The 26,290-nt window shown below is 45.5% G+C and overlaps 1 protein-coding gene and 1 long non-coding RNA gene across 13 annotated transcripts in view; one reads left to right on the forward strand and one right to left on the reverse strand.

Annotated features, from left to right (window-relative positions):
* The first annotated feature begins 1,577 nt into the window (after positions 1-1,577).
* The window catches only part of LOC120245008, a 51,767-nt gene continuing 27,054 nt past the window's right edge, over positions 1,578-26,290 (forward strand). The window contains exons 1-3 of one of the 4 annotated variants that reach the window (XR_005531684.1): positions 5,525-5,587; positions 13,414-13,523; positions 22,108-22,226. This is a non-coding gene — a long non-coding RNA (uncharacterized LOC120245008). Of the gene's footprint in view, positions 1,642-5,524; positions 5,588-13,413; positions 13,524-19,566; positions 19,620-22,107; positions 22,227-26,290 lie in introns of those variants that run through there. The other 3 variants (XR_005531683.1, XR_005531682.1, XR_005531681.1) reach the window with 3 other exon arrangements.
* Positions 1,885-26,290, reverse strand: part of SIPA1L1 (signal induced proliferation associated 1 like 1) — a 370,770-nt gene continuing 346,364 nt past the window's right edge. For 7 of the 9 annotated variants that reach the window (XM_039251856.1, XM_039251855.1, XM_039251854.1 and 4 more), the window contains 7 exons: positions 24,510-24,743; positions 23,573-23,738; positions 18,559-18,805; positions 6,741-6,887; positions 5,305-5,419; positions 2,796-2,880; positions 1,885-2,221 (listed from right to left, as the gene is read on the reverse strand). In XM_039251856.1, the coding sequence (XP_039107787.1) occupies positions 2,078-2,221; positions 2,796-2,880; positions 5,305-5,419; positions 6,741-6,887; positions 18,559-18,805; positions 23,573-23,738; positions 24,510-24,743 (1,138 nt within the window). In that variant the 3' untranslated portion in view covers positions 1,885-2,077. The remainder of the gene's footprint in view (positions 2,222-2,795; positions 2,881-5,304; positions 5,420-6,740; positions 6,888-18,558; positions 18,806-23,572; positions 23,739-24,509; positions 24,744-26,290) is intronic. The other 2 variants (XM_039251861.1, XM_039251859.1) reach the window with 1 other exon arrangement.

Here is a 26,290-nt window from a genome sequence, read left to right on the forward strand (position 1 = left end):
AAATCCACACATGGATAACAAAGAGGGGACTAATTAGAAAGTGCTCTGCAAATATTAAATTATAAGCAGAGAAGCCAAATTAGGAATTCTCTAAGGACATGTGAACAGAGATTAAGAAGGTTATTAACATTCTAAGAGGGACAGAAACTTTGAAGAATCATCCTTTGGTGTTAATGGAGCCCGATGGAAAAAAAATTGGTTGCAAGGAGGGTCAATGAGTTACTGGGGGCTCTTTCGAATGAGAAAACCTCACGCAATAATACCAACGCGTTTTAAAAGAGCGCTTAAAATGGATTTTATTGTTTGAATCTTACAAGTAGTCTTTAAAGGCTTCAAACAAGAACTCTGTTGCAAAACTCTAATAAATAGCTTGCCCCAAGTTCCCAAACAAATGAAAAGACAAAATAAAAACTAAACTCAGGATAAGCAAGACTTCAGAATGCTTGGATGTTAGCGAAAGTTCTCATTTACAAAGAGTTGATCAGGCATGTAACAATCTCCTTCATACAAGTCAAGGGAGGGAAAGAGACAATTGAGATCTTTACAAAGCACTCCGAAATCTTCCTATTTTCCATGATGGAAATGTCACCAGAAAAAAAATATCCTATGGAAAAATCACAATCATGAATGAAACTAGCATAAAAGTCTGGTGGAGGGGTTGGGGGGAGAAGGGAGAAAATCCATCTGGTTTCCATCAGGGATGGAGGAAGGAGCGGAGATCACTTGGGGCTGGGAGCTTCCAAGCAGAGGACACTAAATTGGTTAACTCTCCCCTAGATCAAAGTTGCCACTGAAGGGACACAGGTGTCAGCTTAGTGATGTTTAATGAAGGCAAGAAACAAGGCCACCGGGGGCTCCAGGGTTCCCCGACACCGGTGGGCCCAGCCCGTCTGCCTGCAGGACTGGAAGCCTTGGAATAATGACCAGAGGCCTCGGGCTGGCTGGATCACTGGACAGAAAAAAAAGCACATCAGTCACTTCTGCAGTGGAATCCTTCGGCCCCCAAGGGATTCAGCAAAGGCCGGGGCTTAAATCGCCCGCTGGGACATGCAGGTTTCACAGCCCCTTCTGTTACCATGGTGGTTGCTCCTAACAGGCAAGTAGGAAACACTTCAATACTCTTTCCCTAGTTAGAAATACTGGTGAAATCTTGCTTTGGAGAGGATTGATTAGTCAACATGGTCATTTTGAGGGCGCCAAAAATCCAACTTTGCCACATTTTCATCTTTAAACGCCTCAAACAAAAGCTATACTTTTGACCATCTGCATTCTAGGTAAGATCTTAGTCTGGAGGAATTCTGAAATCAACTAATGTGTGGAGCCAGGAAGCCGTGGAGAGGCGGATTCCAACCTGGTGAGGCCCAGGCCCAACTCACACCAGACAAAAAGGGGTGCAGCTCTGAGGGGCCGGCACCTGGGCCCAACCGCCAGGGGAAAGGAAGCAGGGGGGAGTGGCCTCACAATGCAGGACAGGAAAGGGGCGTGGCACGAGCGGGTCTCTGGTGCCCCCCTCCCACTGCAGTAGCCCTGACCTGCCCGCGGGTAGGAGAGGAACCAGGGCGCCAGCTCATGCACAGGTCGTTCAAGGGAGGCAGGCATTTTCTTAAAGCAGCTTCCTCCCCAGACATTTTAGGAACAGAGGTAATGAAATCCCCCTCCCCAAACAAACAACTTTTAAAAACTTTCTTAGGAGCAGTGACATTTGTCAGGGTAAGGAGGGAAAGCCTGGGTTACCTGAAATAGATCAGAGCTAATGGTAATAGAGGCAGATGGGCCAGGACGGCCTAGGCCCACTTTTTTTTTTTTTTTTTTAAATACATAACAACAGATAAAGATATTGTGCAAAAAAATAAAGACATTCACATTTTAGCAGTTAAACTTTTATTTTCCTTTTTAAAATTTTTATTTACTTTTTTTGTTTTTCTTTTCTACAAAAGGCAGATAATGATTGGTTGATCTGCAGTTGTGTTGTGCGCTCCCCAACAGGGGCGGGAGTAGGGAGCCGGGGGTGTGCGCGGAGCGCGTTGGGCGGCTGGGCTGCGGGACCGCCCGACCTCACTGCAGGGCACCCGAGCCCCTAGCTCATGTCTATGGTGTTGAAGACCCACTCGGTGAACTTCTTCAGCTTGTCCGAGGCGTTCTGGGACTCCTCCTGCAGCCTCAGGTTGTCCTCGCGCAGGTGCTGGACCTCGGCCTGGAGGTGCGCTTTGTCCTCCTTCTCCTGGGGGGAGGGGGGAGGGGAGGGAGAGAAGGGCTGGGACGGTGGCCAGGGATCTGTCTGCACCCGGCACCCGTTTCTGGTCTTCATCCTAAACTCGTGCTAACACTGTGTGAACGTGACCTGGCGCGAGACATCCTCAAACCAGGGCACAAGCCTTCCGGAGAGGGGGCGCGGGTGGTTCTGGAATGCACACACATTCACGCGTGCTTTAGCGCCTTCAGTAAGGACTGCCCTAGCCTTGGGGCTGTTGTTTTGGTGGTTTTGTCTTAATGCAGCAAAAGCCACTCGAGCAACCAAGTAACAGTTCTCTTGCTGTGAAAGCCCGAATAAGGATGGAGGCGTGTGGTCTGGGCTACTGACCCCTTACGCAAGGGGTGGGGAGGCCGGGAGAGGGCTTGCGGGGCTGGCACAGAACGGGAACAGTTGTTCTGCACCTGTGAGCACGAGGGCCCTCCTCGCCGCCCGGTGTGAGTCTGGGAACGGGGGACACCCACGTGTCAGCCCACTAAGACTACCTGAGGGCGTTTGTTCGACCACAGTTTGCACGGATCAGGCGCTCTGAGGAAGTGTTTACCTTCTTCAGATCTTCCCGGAGCATCTTCAGCATACCTTCCAGCTGGTCCACTTTAGAAGCCAGAGTGGGAGAGGAATCTTTGCTGCTGGGGACGAGAAACAAAAGAGGAGTGTTGGCAGAAACTGCCGAGGCTGGGTTTGTCTGGCATTTTTTAATGAGGCCGCTGTATTTGTAAAATGGTTTCTGAACCTCCAATTACTCAGTAGGGCGACCCAACGTGCATCTTCCCTTTAGAACGGAAAATGGTAAAATTTTTTTTTTTAATGTTTTATTTATTTCTGAGACAGAGACAGCGCGAGAGGGAGACACAGCATACGAAACAGGTTCCAGGCTCTGAGCTGGCTGTCGGCACAGAGCCCGACGGGGGGCTCGAACCCATGAACCGTGAGATCACGACCTGAGCCGAAGTCGGACACTTAACCAACTGAGCCACCCAGGCACCCCGGAAAATGGTAAAATCTTAACAAAAGGTGATACAAGGGTGAAGACAGCCAATCAGCAGGTTCCTTTGTGAAAGATGCTGTACCTTCGGGACAGGAAGTGTAAATGGTCTCTGGCAGCAGGAGAGGTACTTTCTGGCAGACACAGCTGTCAGCAGTGTGGCACTCCCTGCTCTCTTTAGGGGGCTCTGAGGAGAAAAGAGCCACTCCCCTGTGTGCAGGGGGGGACTGAGGTCAGCTCTGTCTTGGGGCAGCCAGGTCTCTGGTCCCCGTGCAGCAGTGTGTGGTGACTCCTCCAGCTGCAGCTAGGTTATCATGCTCTGGTCTCCAAAGCTTCTCTAAATATCTTTAAATATTTAAAAAATAAGACCACAGGTTTCAAAAGCTTGTCCGTCCAACCTTAGCGTCTCCTTGGCTATTATAATGAGCAAACTAGGCCTGCAATTTTCTTTCTCCCAATTTGTCTAAATGCTAGTAACACCAGGCCAGGGGGGTACCGAAAAAAACCAGTGAGCTAGAGGATGAGACGGCTGGGCGAGGGCTGAAGACCCTTGTCAACGGTTCTCGTCCAACTCTTGTCTACCTGAATTCAAGCTGCGGAAAGTTTCCATGAGCGCCAGCCAGATACGCCACCTCCGCGTCCCACAACCAAGGACCTGAAGCCTTCTGTGGGATAACATGCAGCTACCTCTTCACGGAGGTCAAAAGGGAAGGTAGAGATAGACGGAAGTTTTGGAATCATGAAAAGGCGGTCCTGAACTGTGTTGATGTCTTCTGCTACTTCTAGGTCTACAAGCCCAAAAGGCAAAGCTCCCAGTGGCACGGATGTGACAAGGCTGGAAATAAATGGAATGATAAGAATCTGCAAACTTTAAGAGGGGAACGACCAATGAAGACTCTTAGCGGCCTATCTCGACTTGTGGAGGTTTCAAAGTGAATTATGGGTCTGTGTACGCCTTGATTTTTAGAAACACATTTAACTTCTTTTGTTCACTGAACAAAAAGTGCCAACCATCACCCTCCTATGATTCTACAAGGATTTGAGAACTAGTTGCTCAATAATCCCTTCTTAGGAAAATGGACTTGTTCACTCAGACGGCTCCCTGTTGGAGGTGGCCCAGCCCTTGGTGGTGTTTTGTTTTTGTTTTAATTCTCAACAGCCAAGCTAACTGCCGCTCTCCTAAGAGTGAATATGGCATCCATTATACTCTTGACCAACAACTCATTACTCTTCTCCCTTCCTGAAGGGCATTTCCTTGCACACTTGCTCAAGGAGTCTTCAGGAACAAGTCCCACAGGCTGTCTGGATAACCTATGTCAACCCCACTTTTTTCCTGCTTTTCTGACCAAGTTTTCTAGATACCTGGATGCTTAGCTGCCCTCAAAAGGTTTTAAAGGGAGCTTTCAAACTGATGCAATTACTCTGTGTCAAGGAGCACCTACCATGTGGACCAGGGCGGCCCACGGGATGCTTTAGTATCTACAATATGACGTATGTATCCAACACCGTCACCACTTGAAACAGACGGGAGAATGGAAGTCTGCCTTTGCCCAGCTAAAATGGAAGTCAAGATCCCTGCTCCGAACTCTTAAGAAAATCCTCAAGGCCTCGAGTCACTGCTCGCTTTTCATTCTGTATCTAGTCTCTCTGAATCACCCTGGTGACCCAGACCCAATGCAGCCCCGAAGCAGCCCACCAGGAGCTGCGAAGATACCACCACATTCACAAGCATGGCCAACCGAGAGCAGGGGGAGATCGTGTCCAGAACCAGGCTCAAGGACACGAGGCAGATGACGTTTCTGACCTTACCTGATAAGCCCTGGAAGCACACATGTATTATGATGTCAAATAATGATGACTATTCATGAATCTAAGTCACCAAGGACAGTTTAATTATGTTTACAGTATTCAGTTACCAAGCCTCCTGAAATGTGAAGAGCCTGGCAGGGTGCTGACGAGCTTCAATCAGCTAAGCCATGTGGCCTCTGTCTCCTCTTCCCCGCACCCGTGGTCACGAGAGGAGGTGACCTGCGGCGCAGGGCAGTGACCTCACTCCCGGGTGACCCACCTGCTGTAAGACTTCATCTGGGCCAGGGCCTGCTCCTCCAGCTGGTCACTGCTGGACGTGGCACTCAAGGGGCGGTGGTTTTCCTCAGCAGCAGCGAAGAAGGAGGCTCTCTGGACTGGAAGGGGGAGAAGAAGCCATTCAGCGCTTTGGAGCGACATCCTGGGTCCTACCCACACTGAGGGTCGAATCTAATCAGTGTGCGGGGAGGCATCTGAAACCTTATCCCCTGACCCGTGCAGGAAACAATTACTGTTGAAGCAGTAAGAGGAGAGAGAGGAGCAGTGTAAGTTCTCTTTGAAAATTACTTGCGAATCAATTTTTAGTCCTCCTTTTCTTACTCATCAGAGCAGCATTCTGTGAAAGGTTTCCCTGGAAACGGGCATTGTGCCAAATTTCCAGATCAAGGCTTTCCATCGAGTGAGGATATAAAACGCACTTCTAGAAATCTGTTTTCCACAAGATACCTGGCTATCTTGGTGGGCTTTAGCCAAAATCCAACCATATGTGTCCCAAAATATACCAAACCTAAAACCTGAGCCAAGAAAACGGAATCAAATTTTGAAAAACTTCCCATTAAAAACACAAAACTGCTTCCGCCTCAGATAAGAAAGAGTGACCAACAAATTGAAAGTTAAAATCAAGTCAGTACTGGGGAAGTACCATCAGCTAAGTGGGGATGGAGGCCTTGTGGGCCACCCCATGGCTGCCACATTCCTGAATTCTGTGGCCTAATCAATTCCTCCAAAAAACCGTAGCTTGACTGACTAACCACATTCAATTCTTAGAGCAACTGCAATGAAAACAAGCCCCAAACCACTCATCTGCTATCACCGTTTTATAAACATTTCCAGAGAATTGAAATTGATGAACATCATGAAGCCAGTCTATTCAAAACAGGCCTTTGACAATTTCTGTCCACATACACAGTGAGCAATACATTTGGTCACAGGAAATGTGCTACCAGAGTCTGGAGAGATGAACGAGAAGCACAGAGGGAGTGTCTCCAACATCTGTTGACACTGGGGCTGGCCAATTGGGCCAAGCGTCCTAACGGATCCATCGATGCACTCTGCAAGCATGTCTTTATGATGCAATGAAAGACTCTCTCTGGACATGTGATCTTTTCAGTCAAGAGGCAGCTGGGATTCCCCCTACGCCCTGCCCTTCCCACGTGTGGGGAGGTGAGGCATCACGCTGTGAATTCCTCTGCCGAGGAAACGGCAGGCTCCTTCTGACTATATCATATAATGCGCGCCCCTACCGAGTGCTCGGTAACTGAGTTCAACTGTTTCCGGCAGTGCCGGTCAATTCTGCGTGCTGTTGGTGTGCTCGAGGAAACCGAGTGCATGGAGACGGACCGGAGCCTTGCGCCGCCCGCCCGTCAGCGCCGCCCGGCGGGTCGTGTGCTCTCCTGCTGGGGTCTTTGGCAGACTCACCCTCGTAGGCCTTGGCGGCGTCCACCAGGTTGGACCAATCCAAATCCGCAGCAGCGTCGGGTAGGGGCATCAGCCCAGGGTCGGGCATGGGTGGCCTTCGGGTCTCCTGGACGTCAGTGAGGGAGCTGTCCGAGGCCGAGAACTCTCCTACAGGGAGAGACGAGAGGTCAGATACTTCTCATGCCCGCAGGAGAGCCGCTCAAGGTCTTTACCTAGTTCCTGTTACCACAGGAGACTTCTAAGTCAGCTGTTGTCTGGATCCATGTCCGGTCCAGCACCACCGGGGGCTGTCCTAAAGCTGACGTGACCTAGGAACTGGCTTCCTCCAGTCTTCCCTCATTTTTCAGTCACCTCCCTCTAGCTCGTTGCTAGTAGCACAAGGCACAGAAAAGTCAGTTTTGCACCGAGGCAGCGTGTCTGCTTTTGCGGGACCCGGCGGTCTACAGAGGGGTCCAGGGGGGCTCCAGTGTCTTGCTTTTTTCTCAGTTGAGGATCAGGCTATGAGGTGTGTTTCGCCGGATAGGTGGGTTTTGAAGCCAGACTGGGGAAGCTTGTTGGTACTTGTTCCAGGGGACAGTGTGTGGTTCACAGGACTGCAACCCGGACTCTGACTTCTCCACCCCCCCCCCCCCCCCCCCCCCCGCCCGCTAGCCCTGTACCCTGGGGCTGTGTCTGCAGGGTGGTGTGAGACCCGAATCAGATTGTGTGAGGACGCTCCCTATAGGAAGAGGATGTTAGGACTGGTGCTGGCATTCCTTCTCTTCCCAAGGACACCGGGAGCTACTCTTAGGACTGGTTTGGGATCACAGTTCTGAAGGGACCATTTTCAAATACAAATAGAAAGCCATCCTAGTGCCAGACCTCTGCTTAGCCTGGGGCAGGGAGGAGCGGGTGGCACTGAGCTCAAGTTCAACGGAGAGGGAGGGCTGCTGGGCTCCTGAAGTGTAAATGCTCTCAACAGGGCAGAAGCTGGGGCAGGGACAAGGGCGACCCTCAGAATGTGACTGTAACACTAAAAGCCATGCAAATACGAGCTAAAAGCTCAGCTGAAGTCACTAAGTGGCTCCAGAAATACCTATTTACAAGGAGTTAAAAAGTTTCCCCAATTATGATAGCCTGGTAAACCAGGGTATATTTAGTGCTTGTTTTCCCTTTCAAATTACATAAAGGACTGCTCTGAAGTGCAGCTGCTAGTTATTAATGTGCTTAAAATTAGCAAAATTATGAGTAAATGGAAATCAACAAATACTGCCAGATATGAAATGCTCTGCTCTATTTAAACTTGCTCCCACCAAGGGTAAGGAGGTGGAACAGACAATTTTGTGTGTCACTCACAACCCGACCCTTTTCTTGCTGGTGCCCAAATTTTCATATGTTAAAAAGTTGCCCCTCCCCCACTGCTCAAAGACATTTTGGGGACAGTCACTGAAATAAGGGCTGAAAGATCAGTCCAGCAAGGGTTGCTTCATTCAGGACAGGGGGTCCCCGGGCTGCTGGCTGACTTTCAGGAAAGTGAAAAGATCTGGCTTCCTGGGCTGGACAATGACCGTGTGTGTGATTCCCAGGTCGCCATCTTAGAATGTAAGCCTCTAGAAGCCAGGGTCTCCTTTGACATGACACATGCAGACACGCCTGCACAAAGGGTTTATGGAATTCAGGGAAGAGGAGCCCCAATGTGGAGACACAAGGGGAGAACAGGTTAGGGCCTATCTGGTCACCACCAGGAGGTTTTTTTCTAGAGTCTAGATGGTAAAAAGTGGTCACTTGATGTGTCAACTTTGGTTCATGGGAAGGTGACCTCATGGAGAAAAGAGAAGCCAGATTCCAGCTTCAGTCAGAGGGGGGAAAGGGAGCAGCTGGAATCTGAGAGAAGCTGGCATGACCCTGGAGTGATGTCTGCCATCGGGGCAAAGGGGACTGTGGAGGGGAGCAGGGAGCGAGGCAGGGGTGGTGCAGGAAGCAAGCAGACAAGGCCAGCAGGAGGGTCAGAGAAAACGCAGCTCCCGAGGAGCAGCAGAGAAAGAAAGAGAAATGTGAGTGCTGATGGAGGCAGAATTCCGAGTAAGGGCAGACGGGGCATAATAAACCAGCGGGACCAGAAGTTCTAGAATAGGCATCTGCTGGGCTAGGTCACAGCAGGGCGGGTGGGTACACACACCTGGAATGTAGGTGGATAGAGAGAGGAGAAAGGAACATTTAAACCCATAGTCTCAGAATATGGTCTTTAATAAAACTGGGCTCTAGCTAGGTCACAGAGCAAATAAGGTATTTATGAACTAAAGGCAGGGGCGGGGAGGTACCTGGCATCAAGGCTACACCTTTCCCTAAACTAGTAGTACTTGCTTGCTCACCAATGAATGACCCAACAATGACTGGGTCAGAAATACCCTCACGGGCGAGGAAAGACAGAACAATGGCAAGTCTGGGTTCTTAAGGTGGCCAGAGGGAGCCACTGGATACAAGTCTCCAAAAAAGAATTTAATGTCAGCCAAATCTGCTCAACCATAATAAGCAGCTGGGAAGTTTGATAAAAAATGTAATGCCAAAACTACACCTTTGTATGAAAATTGAAATTCCGCAGTCTTGGGTAAGGTCTGGAAATCTATATTGTTACCAAGCAGGCCAGGAGGGGTTTTTTATATGCATCTGGAGTCCCAGTTTTTATGGCTACAGCCCAGGGATGCCCCTTCTCTCCTGGCTCTGGTGGCCGGGGTGGAGGGCCTGCATTCCTGGGTCCCACGGGACTTAAACAATTGGAGGGACAGTTCTTGACAGGCTACCTGCCCTGCAGGGCACGGAACAGAGAGCAAACCAAAACAAATGCTGGTCTTTCTGTGACGGAGGCTTATCTGCTTGTTCTGGAGCTTTGGCCTACAGGCAGGCTTCTGGTTTGGCACACAACTAGCAGCCCATGGAGGTGCTCATGGGACATGGAGGCCACTGGATGTGATCTTTGTGCTTGCCCTCTGCCTTCCTCTGGCTTGCTGTTCTCTCTCAGAAATGCACTTATACACTTATCTAGTATGCTGATTTTTATGACTACCACCCAAGGTGATACTTTGAGATTGCCTGGCTCTGGTGGCCAGTGGGGCTTACACTTGTGGTCCCACAGGACTGTATATATTTGCATACTTGCTGCCTGAGTGTCTGGTTTACAATCAGCCTAAATCTAGCTGCTAAGATCTTTCCCTTTGGGGACACTGGTTTTGGCACACCCCCAAGTACTGGGATTCATAGGCCCTTTGGACAATCACAAAGCTTTGAGAGACTAGAAAGACCTAGGCCAGGGTTGAACAGCAATGTTCGTCTCCCACATGAGGCCACTCCTTCAAGGCTGGGAGAGTGGCTGTCTTATCGAATACATAAACCAACACAAGAAGTCCAGATAAAGGAGGAAACCGAGGAATACATAACAAAAGAAAAAGATAAAATCACAGGAAAGGTCCTTAATGAAGTGGACATAAGTAACCTGCCTGACAAAAAGTTCAAAGTAATGGTCACTAAGATGCTCACTGAACTTGGGGGAAGAATGGATGAACACAGTGATAACTTCAACAAAAAGAAAATATAAGAAAAATATTAAATAGAAGTCACAGAGCTAAAGGATACAATAATTAAACTGAAAATTATACTAAAGGGGTTCAACAGCAGATTAGATGAAGCAGAAGAAAGGATCGGTGGATTTGAAGACAAGGCACTGGAACTCACCCAATCAGAGCAGCAAAAAGGAAAAAGAATGAAAAAGTGTGAAAACAACTCAAGGGACCTATAGGGCAACATCAAGTAAACCAACATTTGCACTATAGGGGTCGCAGGAGAAGGAGGAGAGAGAAAGGGGCTACAAACTTCCGTAACCCAGGGAAGGAAACATCCATCCAGATCCAGGAAGATCAGAGAGTTCCAGATAAGATGAACATTTTTAAAAGGGACCTACACCAAGACACATTACAATTAAAGTCTCCAAAGTTAGACAGAAAGAGTATCTTAAAAGCAGCAAGAGAAAAACGACTTGTTATGTACAAGTGAATCCCCATTAGGACTTCAGCAGAAGCTTTTCCAGGCCAGAAGGGAGAGGTATGACATACTCAAAATGCTCAAAGAAAAAACTGCTAACCAAGAATCCTCTACTCAACTAAGTTGTCCTTCAGGATTAAATGGGACAAAGAGTTTTCCAGACAAATAAAAACTAAATAAGTTCAACACAACTAGAGTGCCCTTACAGGAAACCTAAATCTTACTGGAAAAGGTAAACCTATAGTAAAGGTGGTAGTAAATTAATTAATTATGAGCCTAGTATGAAGCTTAAAAGACAAAAGTAATAGAAATAACTATTTTACGGTTGGCCCTTGCACAACACAGGTTTGAACCACATGGTTCTATGTGATTTTCTTCTTTAAATATTTTGGGAAAATTTCTGGAGATCTGCAACAGTCTGAATAACTTGCAGACAAACCACATAGCTTAGAAATATCAAAAATAAGGATGTCAGGAATGCATAAAATATATGTGTCTATTACAAAAAGTTAAAATTTATTAAAATGCACATATGGTACATGCATGGCACCACTCACAGATGAGAGAAATATGAACAAAGATGCAGTATTAAATCATAACTCACAAAATTAACTAGACTACATAACTAGTGTACTACTGCAGTGATTTTGCAGCCACTTCCTATGGCTACTGCAGTGAGGCCCAGTGTTGAAAGTATCCACTTAAAATGCACGTGAGGCTAATCGCCTCTGCATGAGAGGTTCATCTCTCCAGTAAACTGGGCATCACAGTAAAAAGTGATCTCCGTTCTCTTCTACTTCTCATTGTGTGGAGTGCAATACCATGAGCCTTGAACCACACCATGGGACCCATTCGAAGTGCTACTAGAGATGCTGGAAGTATTCCCCGAAGCAGAGAGACATGAAATTACACAGAAAAGTTGAACTGCTTCAGATGCATCAGGGATTGAGGTGTGTGGCTGCAGCCGCCTGCCAGATTGCAGTAAGTGAATCTTGCCTAAGGACCATTGTGAAAAAAGAAGAGGAGATTCATGAAGCTGATGTTGCAGCTGTGCCAGGAGGCACGAAAGCTGTGCTTCTGGTGAAATATCTTTTGATCTCCTATTGAAGATGCAGCTTTTATTGGGGGGGGGGGGGACAGGACCACTAATAAGAAAGGCATTCCTACAGACTCCAATAGGCTTCACGAAAAAAACGAAGTCATTATGTGACAATTCAAAGCAAAAGGAAGGTGAAGGATTTAAAGTTATAGAATTGAATGCCAGCAAAGGATGGTTTGATAATTTTTAGAAAGAGGTTTGGTTTTACAAATGTTCAAGATAACAGGAGGTGCAGTTCTGCCAACCAAGAGGCAGCAGACGAGTTACCAGATGCCATTAAGAAAATCACTGAGAAAGGATATCCTCCCAAACAGGGTTTTAATGCAGACAAAAATGCTCTATTCTGGCGTAAAATGCCACAAGAGACATTTATTATTTTCTCCAGTGCACAGCAGGATTTAAAGCAGGAAGGGATAGACTAACTCTACTGTTTTATGCAAATGCAGTTCAGGTTAGGATCAGGACTGCCCTTATCTATAATCCCACTGACTTCTGAGCCTTGAAGGGAAACCATAACAGCTTCCGGTCTTTTGGTTGTACAAGGCCTGGGCCATAAGGACACTTTTTCTGGACTGGTTCCACCGATGCCTTGTCCCGGAAGTCAGGAAGTACCTTGCCATTAAGGAACTGCCTTTTAAAGTTATTTGATATTGGACAATGGTCCTGGCCACCCAGTACCCCATGAGGTCAACACCAAAGGGTTGGTCTACTTGCTCCCAAACACATCTCTAATTTAGCCCTTAGATCATGGAGTCATAAGAACCTCAAGACTGATCACACAGTACTCTGAGAAGGACTGTCAACACTATGGAACAGAACCGTGATAGAGCGAACACCATGAAATTCATGAAATCATCGTTATAGAAAAAGCTGTGAAAACCATCAAGCCCAAAATAATAAATTCCTGGTCAAGAAAACTCTCTAGATGCTGTGCATAACTTCACAGGATCTATGAATGAACCAATCAAGGAAATCATGAAAGAGACTATGGACGTGGGGGTAAAAAGGCAGGAGGTGAAGGGTTTCAAGATGTAGATCTTGGAAAAGGCCAAGGGCTAACAGACAGCACACCAGAGGAATTAACAGAAGATGACTCGACAGAGATGAGTGCTTCCAAACCAGTGCCAGATGATGAGGAATAAGACATAGAAGCAGTGCCAGAAAACAAATTGACACTAGACAATCTGGCAGAAAAGTTCGGTTATTCAGAACTGCTCTTGACTTCTTTTACAACACGAACCTATGATATGGACACTGAAAGGAAAGCTAGTGGAGGATCATTACTGTACAGAAACATATTCAGAGAAATGAAAAAGCAAGAGTGTCAGAAATTACAGTGTATTTCCATAGAGAGAGGGAGTGTGTCTGCCTCTCCCACCTGTTTCCACCTCTGCCAGCCCTCAGACAGTATGGCCAACCCCTCGTCTTTCTCCCTCTCCTCAGACTACTCAATGTGAAGATGGTGTGAAGACTTTTATGATCCACTTCCACTTAATGAATAGTGACCATCAGACTATACAGTGAATAAACTTCCTGTTGTGTATCTGTTTTCACATACAGCAAGAACTGTAGGAGACGCTGTGTGTCATTGTCATCGTTACTGAAAAATTCATCGTGCAATGTGCAAGTCTCCTATGGAAGTGAAGAGCCTGTCCTTACATAGGCATAAGGTGAGTGATATTTAATATGAAAGTAACAATGCTTTAGTTTTCTTCCTGTTTTATAATTTTGCTTTCAAAGAATTACATTACTGTAAAGCATGCCTTTCACTCTCATAATTGGGAGAAAACTGCCTATCAGTCAATTGGAGATAAGTGGTTTTTTTTTTTTTAAATGTAACAATGTTTCTAAAACTGTACTATAAATATGACTAATACTTTGTGCCATAAAACTTTTATAGCAATTCATTCATTAGCATATAGTCTAGGCAATCATATCAATTCCACTAGGCTACCACAGAGCAATCATACTGTTGCTTCTTCATCATCAATGCATAAATTGTTATTCCTGTAAATAAATATGCATTCCTTTTCACTTTTGATGTCTAGTGTTAATAATATGTGTACCATCTACAGTGTTTTGTATCATATGAGACAAAGTTGGTATAGGTACTGACAGATGATTAATCATGTAAACAGTCAAGGTAGACTTATAGTATAATACTGTAAATGTACTTCTCTTATAATTTTCAGTATTTAGCTTATTTTATTGTAAGAATACAGTAAATACAATACAAAATATTTGCAAATGACTATGTTATTGGTGAGGCATCCAGTTGACAATAGGCTATTAATAGTTATATTTTTGGGAAGTCAATACAAAAATACACAGATTTTTGACTGTACAGGGGGTTGACACCTCATACCGCCTTGTTGCCCAAGGGTCAACTGTAACTAGTTAAGGGATAAACAAGATAAAAAAGGTGTAAATTGTAACATCAAAAACATAAAATGTTGGTGGGGGGAGTAAAAATGTAGAACTTTAGAATACTTATAAACTTAAGTTGTTATGAACTGAAAGTATAAGTTGTTATATGAAAACCTCATGGTAACCACAAAGTAAAAACCTATGATAGATACACAAAAGATAAAGGGAAAAGAATCTTAGCACACCACTACAGAAAGTTGTTAAAGCATAAAGGAAGAGAGCCAATGAAGAAAGGAACACAGAGGAACTACAAAACACTAAAAAGTATATACCTATCAATAATTATTTTAAATGTAAATGGACCATATTCTCCAATTAAAAGATACAGGGTGGCTGGATAAAAAACCCCACAACCCCTCTACATACTTCTATACACATCTATCTACTTCTTACTTCAGACATAAGGACTCACATAGGCTGAAAGTGAAGGAATGACAACAGATATTCCATGCAAATGGAAACCAAAAGAAAACTGGTGTAGTTATCCTGCTCTCAGACAAAAAAGACTTTAAAACAAAGACACATAATGATAAAAGGGTCCAACCCAATAAAAGGATACAACATTTATAAATATTTATGTACCTAACATAGTAGCACCTAAATATATGAAACAAATATAAACAGACTTACAATGAGAAACAGCAATTCAATAATAGGGGATATTTGTTAAACCACTTTCATCAATGGACAGATTATCTAGACAAAGTCAATTAGGAAACATCAGCCTTAAATGACACACTAGACCAGATGGACGTAACAGCTATATATAGAACATTCCATCCAAAAGCAAAAGAATATACATTCTTTTTAATCACACATAGAACATTCTCCAGAATGGATCATATGTTAGGTCACTAGTCTTAATAAATTTTAGATGACTGAGATTAAATCAAACATCTTTCCCCACTATAATGGTATGAAACTAGAAATCAATTATGAGGGGAAAAAAGGGGAAATTCACAAATATGTGAAGACTAAATAACATGGTACTGAACAACCAATGGGTCAAAGAGAACATCACAAGAGATATCAAGAGATACCAAGAAATACTTTCAGAAGAATGAAAATGAAAATACATCCTACCAAAGCTTATGGGATGGAGCAAAAGCAGTTCTAAGAAGGAAGTTCATAAAGTGCCTGCATCCTCATCTCAAATCAACAACCTAAGTTTACAACTGAAGGAAGAAGGACCAAAGTTAGTAGAAGGAAGGCAGTAACAGATCAGAGTGGAAAGAAATGAAACAGAAACTAAAAAACCCCCAAACAAAATATAAAATTAACAATCCTTTAACTAGACTCACCAAAAAAAAAAAAAAGAGAAGACTCAAAATCAGAAATGAAAGAAGAGACATTACAACTCATACCAGAGGAACCAGAGGAATACAGAGGATCTTGAGAGACTACTACAATTATACACCAACAAATTGCACAACCTAGACAAAATGCATAATTCCCAAAAACACACAACCTGAGTCAAGAAGACATAGAGACTGAGTGCTGCCTACTATGCGAAGAAGGCATGAAGACTAAACCATGAAGAATGAAAATCTGAAAAGACCCATTACTAGTAAAGAGATGGTTGGGAGGTTTGTGTTTACTGATTCAAACAAAAATCCACAAACAGGACTTTACTGGTGAATTCTACCAAACATTCAAAGAAGAATTAGTCCTTCTAAAGCTCTTCCAAAAAACGAAGCAGCAGCAAAACAGCAAACACAAAATGCGTCCAAACCCATTTTATGAGGCTAGCATTACCCGGATACCATAATTAGACAGTAACACCATAAGAAAAAAATCATAGGCCAGTTATCCCTGATGAACACAGATGCAAAAATCCAAAGAAAATATTAGCAGACTGAATTCAGAGATACATTAAAAGGACCATATACTATGATCAAGGGGGATTTACCTCAGGGATATAAGTATAGTTCAATATCCACAAATCAATCAATGTGATATAGAACATTGAGAAAATTAAGGATAAAAATCATATAATCATCTCAAGAGGTGCAGAAAAGCATTGAACAAAAATCAACATCATTTACGATAAGAACTCTCAAAAAGTGGGTATAGAGGGGATGTACTTTAACATAATAAAGGCCATATATGACAAGTCCAGAGCTAACAACACACTCAATGGTGAAAAGCTAAAAGCTTTCCCTCTAAGGTCAGGAACAAGACAAGGATTCACACTTTTGGCTCTTTGATTCAATAAAGTATTAGAAGTCCTAGCCAGAGCATTAAACAGGAAATAAAAAATCCAAATATGAATTAAAACTTACTATTTGCAGATGGCATATTATACTAGAGAACCCTAAAGACTCTGACAAGAAACCATTAAGAATAAAGGAATTCAGTAAAGTCGCAAGATACCAAATCAATTCACAAAAATGTGTTGCATTTCTATACACTAATAACAATATATAAGAGCAAGTAGGAAAATAATTGTACCAGAAGGAATAAAATACCCAGGAATAACTTTAACCATGGAAGTAAAAGACCTGTACACTGTAAACTATAAGATACCGATGAAAGAAACGGAAGACACAAATAAATGGAAGGTATTCTGTGTTCATAATATTGTTAGAATGTCCATACTACCCCAAGCAATCTACAGATTGAATGTGCAACCCCTATCACAATTTTAACAGCATTTTTCACAGAAGTAGAATGAGAAATCGCAAAATTGTATGTAATTACAAACAACTCTGAACAGCCAAAGCAATCTTGGAAAAAATGAAGCTGGAGGCATCATGATTCCTGATTTCAAACTATATTACAAAGCTACAGAAATCAAAGCAGTATGGTTTTGGCATAAAAACACACATCAAAGGAACAGAGAGCCCAGAAATAAACATATGTGGTCAATTAATTTATGACAAAGAAGCCAAGAATATCCAATAGGGAAAGGATGGTCTTTAATAAATGGTGCTGGGATTAACTATGGATTAAAGACTTGACTGTAAGACCTGAAACCATCAAACTTCCAGAGTGTTTTTTTCAGTAAGCTCCCTGACATCAGTTTTGATAATGACTTTTTGGATTTGACACTAAAAGCAAAGGCTAGCAAACATAAACAAGTGGACTACATGGAAACTAAAAAGTTTCTGCACAGCAAAGTATTAACAAAATGAAAAGGCAACCTATGGAATGCCATGGAATGAGAGAAAATATTTGCAATTCATATCTGATAAGGGGGTAATATCCATAATCTATAAAGAACCCTTACAACTCAATAGCCAAAAAACAATTCGATTAAAAAATGGGCAGAGTGTGTGAATAGCCATTTTTCGAAAGAACACATATAGATATGGCCAACAGGTAAATGAATAGATGCTCAACATCACTAATCATCAGGGAGATGCACATCACGACCAAGATGAGATGTCACTTCTCACCTGTTAGAATGTCTATTATCAAAAAGGGAAGATACACGTGCTGGCAAGGGCGTGGAGAAAAAGAAACCCTTGTGCACTGTTGGTGCTGTCACTCTGGAAAACAGTATGGAGGCTCCCCAGAACAGAACGACTACAGGATCCAACTACCCTATGATCCAGAAGTTCCACTCTGGATATTCATCTGAAGAAAATGGAAACTCTAACTTAACTCTGTTATTTATAATAGCTAAGGTGGGAACAGTAGCTATAATGGACACACAAGTGTCCACTGATGGATGAATGGGACACACACACACAACGGACTACTTCTCAGCCTTAAAATATGAAATCTTCCCCATTTTGCAACAACATGGATGGGCCTTGAGGGCATTATGCTGATTGACATAAACTGAAGAAGGACAAGTAAGTCAGAGGGTTTCCTGCAACGTACCGCATGGTGACTAGTTAATACTTACTGCGTATTTGGAAGCTGCTAAGAGAGTGATGTTAAAAGGTCCCATTGAAAGAAAAAACAACTTTGCAACCATGCATGGTGGCAGATCTTAACTGTGGTGATCATTTCAATAAACAAACATCTAATCATTATGTTGTACACCTGAAACTAATATAATGTTACATGTCGGTTACACTTCGATAAAAACAAAAACAAACCAAGCATCCCGGATGACACTTACAGTCTGGGGAGGCTGAATGTCGGTGTCCTGTGGGCTGGGATTACAGGGGAGAGGCGGGCTGAGGGAAGGCTGGCTAGCAGAGAATCTGAGCACGCAAGCCAGATTTCCTCCAGCTCTTACTCTCTGAGCAGATGGAGGGGCCCCTCTTTCTGGGGACTCGCCTCCCTCCGCAAGGCTGCGGGGCTGCAGCAGGAAAACAAACTTACCATGCAACGACTTCATTCCCAAGGTGTAAGAAGGCCTCCGCAACGGAAGAGACTTGGGAAGAGAAGGGTACGTGCTACTGAAGAGGACGTCGTTGGGCAGAGCCTGGTCCAGAAGCGAAGCCCTTGAGGTGAAAAAATGCTCCCTCTGCCCGCTGTAAATGCTCTCATCTGACAGCGTCCGGTGCAAAGCCCGCCTTGAAGTGGGAGTGGTAGGGAAAGGAGACTGAGGAGAGGAGAGCGCATGGAACTGAAAAAAAAAAGTGTCGAGACAACAGGAAGTTAATTTCTTGGGTCACAAACCCCAGTCTTGGATTGGGGATGGGCGGGCTGACAAAATCACTGCTCTTAGGCCCCCCCCACCCCCGCCCTTCAAATCCTGGAGCCTGGCAGGGAAGCCTCCAGCTCCACCATCTCTGTCTACATCCTTCAGAGCTAAGATGGAAGTTCCCGGCCATTGTATCCTCAAGGCCCAGCACGCTGCCTATAGCCTGCGGGTGCTCAGCACATAATTCAGGTGTGAGATTAAGCAGATTCATCAGGATTGTGTCATGGTAAGAGCAAGATGATGACCAGAAAGATGTGAGTTTTATCTGAGTCCTGTGCCACTGACCAAATCTGAGCCCAATATCTCTAGGACTATTACGAGGAGTAAATGAAAACACTGGACTGGACTGTTTACCAGTGGTATTAAGCAACATCATCGTCCCCAGGGGAACAGCCACAGTGCTTCCGCAGAAGCACAGCAGGTGACACCACGTTTGCTGGGCAACGAGAGCACTGGATCATCATCAGCATCGAGTAGGTGCCTCTTGATAAACCTCAATCCCTAAGACATTTAAGGGATTAACATTAAGAGTTTTAGCGATTATTTTTTAGGATGGATTTCTATTCATGAAATTAAAACAGGGAAGCCATCTTAAGTGACAAATATTCATACAGTTATATATAAATGGCTGACATTCCAAAGAACTTTTATCTCTTGTTGATGTCTTTTGCCTTTGTCACCAGGTTTGATTTTACTTGAGATTCTTCTGCAAAAAGTGAACTTCTGAGAATCCCGTTCATTGAGAAACAACAGCTACATTAACAATGTTTAAATATTCAGCCAGAGAGCCAACAGACTATCTGGTCTATCAGCAATAAAGCTACACTTATTCCGTGGCTCTCACACTAATGTTCACTCTGGCAGGGAGAACAATGTGGGGGACAGGGGGACAGGTGAAGACGTGAGTGGGAGCGCTGAGTCATAGCTGGCAGAAAGCCTCTGTGGGACTTTCCATGACACTCTGAAGGGGCAGAGGGATGACGACACAGGCACGTCTCCTTTAAGGATGCTGAGAACAGAGCGGACACTCAGGTTCACTCATGTGCTCTGTGTCTAACATGGTTCTGTTCAACAAACCAAGGGTTAATCATGTAAAGCTGCCCAGGAAATGGTGTGCGCAACTGCTGCATAAATGTGAAAAAATTATTAGTCAAACGCATTGTAAATGAGCCCCAGGTGTAGCCAACTGTGTAAGAACTGTGCTCACTGCTAAAAATTCATGAGGAGTGAAATGCAAGGTACATATATGCTCGCCTAGAAAAATAAGCTGCTGTGATAAATTCTCTGTGAGTCCTTAAGTACAGGGAACTGGGTATGGAAATGGTGATTTCCCTTCTCACCTCACAGGAAGAGTGGGCTTTACAAAGGTTAAATGGCTTGCTGATTACAATTTTAAAAACTAAAGCCAGCTTATCTCTCCTGTGTCTGCAAGCTTCTAGGATTATCGCGGAAGGTCCTGCCGACCATGCCAGCGGTCCCCCCCTCCCCCACTCCCCGGGCCCTCCATTCAACCACTTTCTTAGCACTTCTGGGTTCAGCAAAGGGTTTTCCTTTTCCAGTGAGTATCCCCACCCTGATGGTTTTACGGGAAGGTTTTCCACCAGAATTGTTGGAACTAGAATTAGTTTTAGCCTCTTTTGGGGGAAATATTAATATACCACAAGGCAGTGAACAGCTACCTTGAAGGGATCCTTTGAGCAGCATGCTTTATTAAAAATTATAACATCCTGCACTCAAGAGAGGCAGGGTAGGTGATGGAAGGAAGCAATCTGCCTTGATGCTTTCCACCCATTAAAACGGAGTCTTGTCCAAACACGCTGGGAAGTCCCCTCACCCCACCCCTCTTCAATTCCAGTTTTGTAGGTATGCACACCTATCTGGTTCCAAGAGCACCCTCTGCCAGCCTCGCAGGGTGCTTGCTGGGTGGCGCCGAGAGCCGCCAGCCCTGGGAAGGAACCACAATGGAGTCAACAGGTGACTCGGAAGGGATATGAGAGTGCATAAGGCAGGGGTTTTTCAAACTGCACCAATGGACCCTATAGGTTCCTCACAGCATCACTGCCTGGGGAGAGGAGATGTTCAGGTGGGACCCCGGAGCCCAGGACACCCACCCCTCCCATTAGAGAAACTGCTTTCTCAGTTCTACATATTGGGCTTCCACGTATACTTTTATTCAAATTCCTGAGCTTTAAAAGCACCTGGCCACCACCCATCTACTCCAGGCCCCTATTTCAAAGCTGAGGAACAAGGCATCTTGCTCCAGGTCAGTCTCCTGTCCTCTCCCTCTTTCCAGTCCCCCTGGCTGCAGCAAAATGGGGTACCTGCACCTGCAAGAAACAAGCAGTGCTTACTGGCTGCAGAGCAGGGCTACTGGTCTGTACTGTGTTCACTGGAGGCTGTGCGCAGCCCTCGGGGAAAATAGGTTATCCCAGTTCTGTCCACCAGGGACTTTCGTAGAATGTTAGAGCTCTACAGCCACCTCCCTCGGAGACACAGCCTGCCAGGCAGTCTGTCCCATCCTACAGCAGACATCACATGCCCGGCAGTGACCCTGTCATTTGATATCAACCAGGGCTCCCAAGTAGCGCTTGCTATCCAGGAAAGCCGATGTGGTCCGAGCGGGTTCCAAGGATCACACAGCCCAAGGCTGGCTGCTGCTGGGACCCTGACGCCTGACACGGTGGCTCGGGGCCCTGGGCCAGGCATGGCCTGGAAGACCTCTCAGGAGCACGCTGGCCTTTCTGACACAGCAGAGCCTTGGGTGTTCAGGCAGAGAATCTTGGAAGACACACGGAGCTACTCAGCTAAACTCCTCTGAAACCAAACCGAAAAGGAGGACAGCGGAGGGAAAAGAGCCTTATTTCTAGCCCTGCCTGCAGCCTTTCCCAGCAATGGAGGGTCTCATGGTGATACAGCCGTGGCACAAAGCGTACTCCCGCTTCAGCGAGGAATGTTAAAATAATTCATCTTGGAAATAAAAGCCAAGAACTGGAAGAAGGGGAAAACAGACATTTGCTTTCAATTATTTCTAATGCATAAGTAAATTGAAAGAATGGAGTTTGCCCCTCTCCTAGAGAAAAAAAAAAGTTAAACTGAGAATTGGAGGAAAGATTCCATTCAGGGCAAGTTTTATTTTCCTCTAACCTCACAGGAGAAATCTGAAATAATTTTTAGTTTGAAACTGGTACGTAAACATTTTAATACACCTCTTTGGGTTCTGATAGATAAAGGAAGAAGTTTCAAGCACTATCTTTCGCAAGGTTGCTAAGGAAACCATCTGAGCCCTGGGTGAGGAGTCAGACGTCTTAAGTGCTGCCTTATAAAACAAACTACAGAAATCAAGAACGGCAAGTCTTTAAAGTGATTTATGATGTTACTATTTATGTTAATAAATCTATTTCTCAGCAGAACTCCAGAAAGGCCTTTGGAATACATTTAATTTCTGTAAATGTGGATTTTGAAGCTTAGGAGGTAAATCTGGCCTGTCTTGAGGAAGACAGACAGACACACACGCACACACACAGGCACGTACGTCACACACAGCAGTGGTGAGGGCAGGGTCACACGGCTCATCCCGCTGGGCAGGTCCCCCTGCACTCTGATCCCAGTTTGAGGACAGGGAGCGTTCAGGGAAATGGTGTGGCTTACATTTTCAATCAATTGTCAAGAGTTCTTAAATTACACTTTCTGGTCACTTTAAACAGACTGCCAGTCATTTACTAAGAGCCTAGAGCACATAACATGTCCAAGTCTGCTGCCCCCGACCTTGACTCCCGTCTCCTAGGGCTACACAACACACCACAGACAGGAATGTCTTAAGCTCAGAGCCAAATACGCTTGGGCCCCAAGCAACAACCAGCTCTGGGTCCTGGGAGTGTGAGATCGCACACTGTCGAGAGCCTCGAGTAGGCGTCAGTGGTCTTCAGAGCTGCGGGGAGTGGAACAAACCTTCCATGTGGTCATGCAAAGGTCTGGCCACTGACACACAAACACGCACCTGAGCATGTGCATGCTCGGGACGTGATGGGGAAGGGGGCTGGGAAGGCGTTTCTCACCTGCAGTTCTGGGAGGGAAGTGGAGAGAAGGCTGTGTGAAGTAAGAGAGCCTAGAAAATTCTGAAGGTATGTGGTATAGAACTAGTTTGCTGGGCTGAAGAGGTGGCTTTTGGGGGCAAAGGGGTGGAGTGAGTGTCCATCAGCCAGTTTCTGCGTGACGGTACGGCATGTGGCGCGCAGCTGGTGCGCCTGCCTGGCGGGTCAGGGGGCACAGGCGAGGCTGGGTGCAGGCTGCCGTGGGGGCTCCTTGTCAGTGGAGGGGCCCTTCGGGCAGAAGACACTAAAGTCTTTACAGGAAACTGACAAGGGAGCCGCAGGTGCCTCTGCAGAGTTCTCAGAAGCAATGTTGTCTGAGCCGATACTGTTCCATCAGGAGCGTGGCTCGTGCGCTGGGAGTGGGGTGCGCCTAAGAACGTGGTGGCGGAAGGGACAGCTTAGTCTAAAGGCAGACTAAGAGGTGTGGCGGCGGAGACAGAACACCCCAGTGTGAACCAGTTTTGAGGAAGAGGGGGTGACAGTGGGAAGGTGGGCTCCACGGAAGAGGGGCCGTGAGCCAGGAGGGTGCCCCTGCAGCGAGCGGCCCCTTCCCGTCTGGCCTCCCTGACTGCCATCGTCCCCGGGCTCTGCCCTGTACCTTAAAGTTCTTCTGCGACTCGGGAGTTGGGCTTTCCAGGTCGATGAGTTTCTTGAGGTCCTCCTCAATGGTGGACTTGGAGGCCGGCTTGGGGGACGCCCGGAGGTCCCTGGTTGAGGCACGCAGCCTGGTGTGGGCTATCTCGTTGCCGTCGCTCTGGTGACGCCTGGAAGGAAAGGGAAGAGAGGGTGGCAGCCCCGCTGGCAAGGTTGAGGGGAGGGGGCGATGGGCCCCGAGGCTGTAAGTCGGTGGGGAAGTACGGGAGAGAAACGGCGACGCTGCTGGGCTACCTGTTTGTGAAACACACCAGCACTCTAAACGCAAAAGAAAAAATTCCGATGGATAAATCACTATTCTCTACAGGAAACTGTTAGCTCCACTAAGCCCAAATTAGCAAGACTTATTAATAAAAGACTACAGGCTATGAATCCCAAGCGTAAGTTTTGTACTAACACAAACAACATAATTGAAGGAATCACTTAGGGTTTTGTTTCTCTTTTTTTTTTCTTGCTGTACTACTTTGTCAAAAAGTTCTTTATATTCAGGGTAGTCCCATTCTACTGCTCCCTCTGGTGGCTCCCGGCCCCACTAAAGATTACATGGGAAGGCTGTGATTAATATCACCAAAGGGGTAGTGTCGTACTAGCGCTAGACGGTCATTTATCCCAAAGTCTGTTCTTCGGACATACTCTTTCCGACGAGATCGAAGATTCTCAAATCAGTGTTTTGCCACACATCTTATTTAAGGAATGAAGCAGAGAAATAACTGAAGACCGGTTTTACTCAGGAGAAGAAAAAACAAATCTCCCTACCAAACACCAGTGCCTTCCCAGACCCCAGCGGGCCTCCCCTCTTGTAGGAAATGGCCCCAACCTTTTCCATCCTCCGCCATGTTGAAAGCAAACCACCCAAGGAAGAGAAGCAAAAGAATTCTTACTTTCTTGTGTCCATGAATCCCACGGAGTTTATGGTTCCTTCGGGTTTCTTCCAACCAATCAGGTACTTGCTGGTGGCGCCCTGGCGAGGGTAGAAAGTCCTAGGACCAGACGAGGAGGAGGAGGAGGAGGAGGAAGGTAGGAGCTGTGAGGTGGCAGGATGGAGCTCTTCCTTAGGGGAGCTTCTGGCACTGGTGAAGACAACGGGGCTGGGAGAGTGTCGGGAGCTCATGGTGCTGAGGAGAAGCAGGACAGAGACAAAACGACCCCGGTGTGCACGCGTGCATCCCAGGGTCAGCACAGCGGCTGTGGAGGTGTCATCCAGGATAGGGGTGACGGCCAGGTTAAAGAGCAATGAGTACATCGTCAAACAGTAATGGGGATGGGCTGGCTAGCCAAAACAGTCTTGTTTTCTTGCCTTAATTTAAAGGTCTGCTGTGAAAATGAAACATGGTCACTGGGGATGAGTCTGAACTTTTAAGTTAAAAGGTAAAAATAGTTAAGACGGTCAGGGATGCCTTGAAACATGCTGGCACACTGAGGTTTGCTACGGTGAAGCCTGGAAGAGGCAAGGAACAGGAGAATTGGCAATAACAGGTCTAGCAGTCTCAGTGGCTGTCTGCCTCGGCTTCCTCAGACCCAGGGCTCCTGGTGATGCTCCCCAGGTCTGGGCTGAGGAAGGGACATGACACTGGATCAGGCATACAGTTCTCCACACACCCACATCCCAGGCCAAAGGGGCACACTGAGGTCTCCTTCCCCACGGTATCTGGCATTAAGACTGATTCTCTAAAGACTTGAACGTTAAGACCTGAAACCACAAAACTCCTAGAGGAAATCACAGGGGGTAAGCTCCTTGACATCAACCTTGGCCATGGTGCCATGGTGTTTATGGCAAGCAAAAGCAAAAAAAAAAAAAGCAAGTGTAACCATATCGAAGTAAGCTGTACGGCAAAGGAAACCGTCAATAAAATGAATGCAAATCATATTCTGCCAAGAGCTTAATATCCAGAATATATAAAGAACTCCTGTAACTCAATAGAAAAAAAAATGTGATTAAAAATGGGCATAGAATCTGAATAAAACATTTTTCCAAAGAAGATCTACAGATGGCTAACAAGTACATGAAAAGACACTCCACCTCACTGAGTATCTGGGAAATGCAAATCTAAACCACAATGAAATATCACCTCACACCTGTCAGAATGGCTATTACCAACAAGACAAAAAATAACAGGTGTTGAAAAGGGTGTGGAGCAAAGGGAGCCCTTGTGCACTGCTGGCGGGAATATAAATTGGTGCGGCCACTATGAAAAACAGTATGAAGGTTCCTCAAAAAATTGGAAAAAATTAGAACTCCCATATGATCCAGAAATTCCACATCTGGGTATTTGTCCACAGAAAATGAAAACACTAACTTGAAAGTATCTACACTTTCAAGTATCTTCCCATGTTCACTGCAACATTATTATCAAGAGCCAAGATACGGAAACAACCTAAGTGTCCACTGATTGATAAATGGTTAAAGAAAATATGGTATACATATACTGTGAAATATTACGCAGCCATAAAAAGGACATACTGCCATTTGCAACAATATAAAATGGATCTTGAGGACTTAATGCTAATTGAAATAAGTCAGACAAAGACAAATACTGTATGATCTCACTTATGTGTGCCATCTAAAATAAAATGAGCCCACAGATACAGAGAACAGATTGGTGGTTGCCCCAGGTGGGGGTAGAGGTGGGGAGAAGTGGGTCAAAAGGTATAAACATCCACA

The sequence above is a fragment of the Hyaena hyaena genome, unplaced genomic scaffold (genome assembly GCF_003009895.1).
Source record: "Hyaena hyaena isolate Hyena2069 unplaced genomic scaffold, ASM300989v1 scaffold_400, whole genome shotgun sequence".
NCBI classification, from domain to species: Eukaryota; Metazoa; Chordata; class Mammalia; order Carnivora; family Hyaenidae; genus Hyaena; species Hyaena hyaena.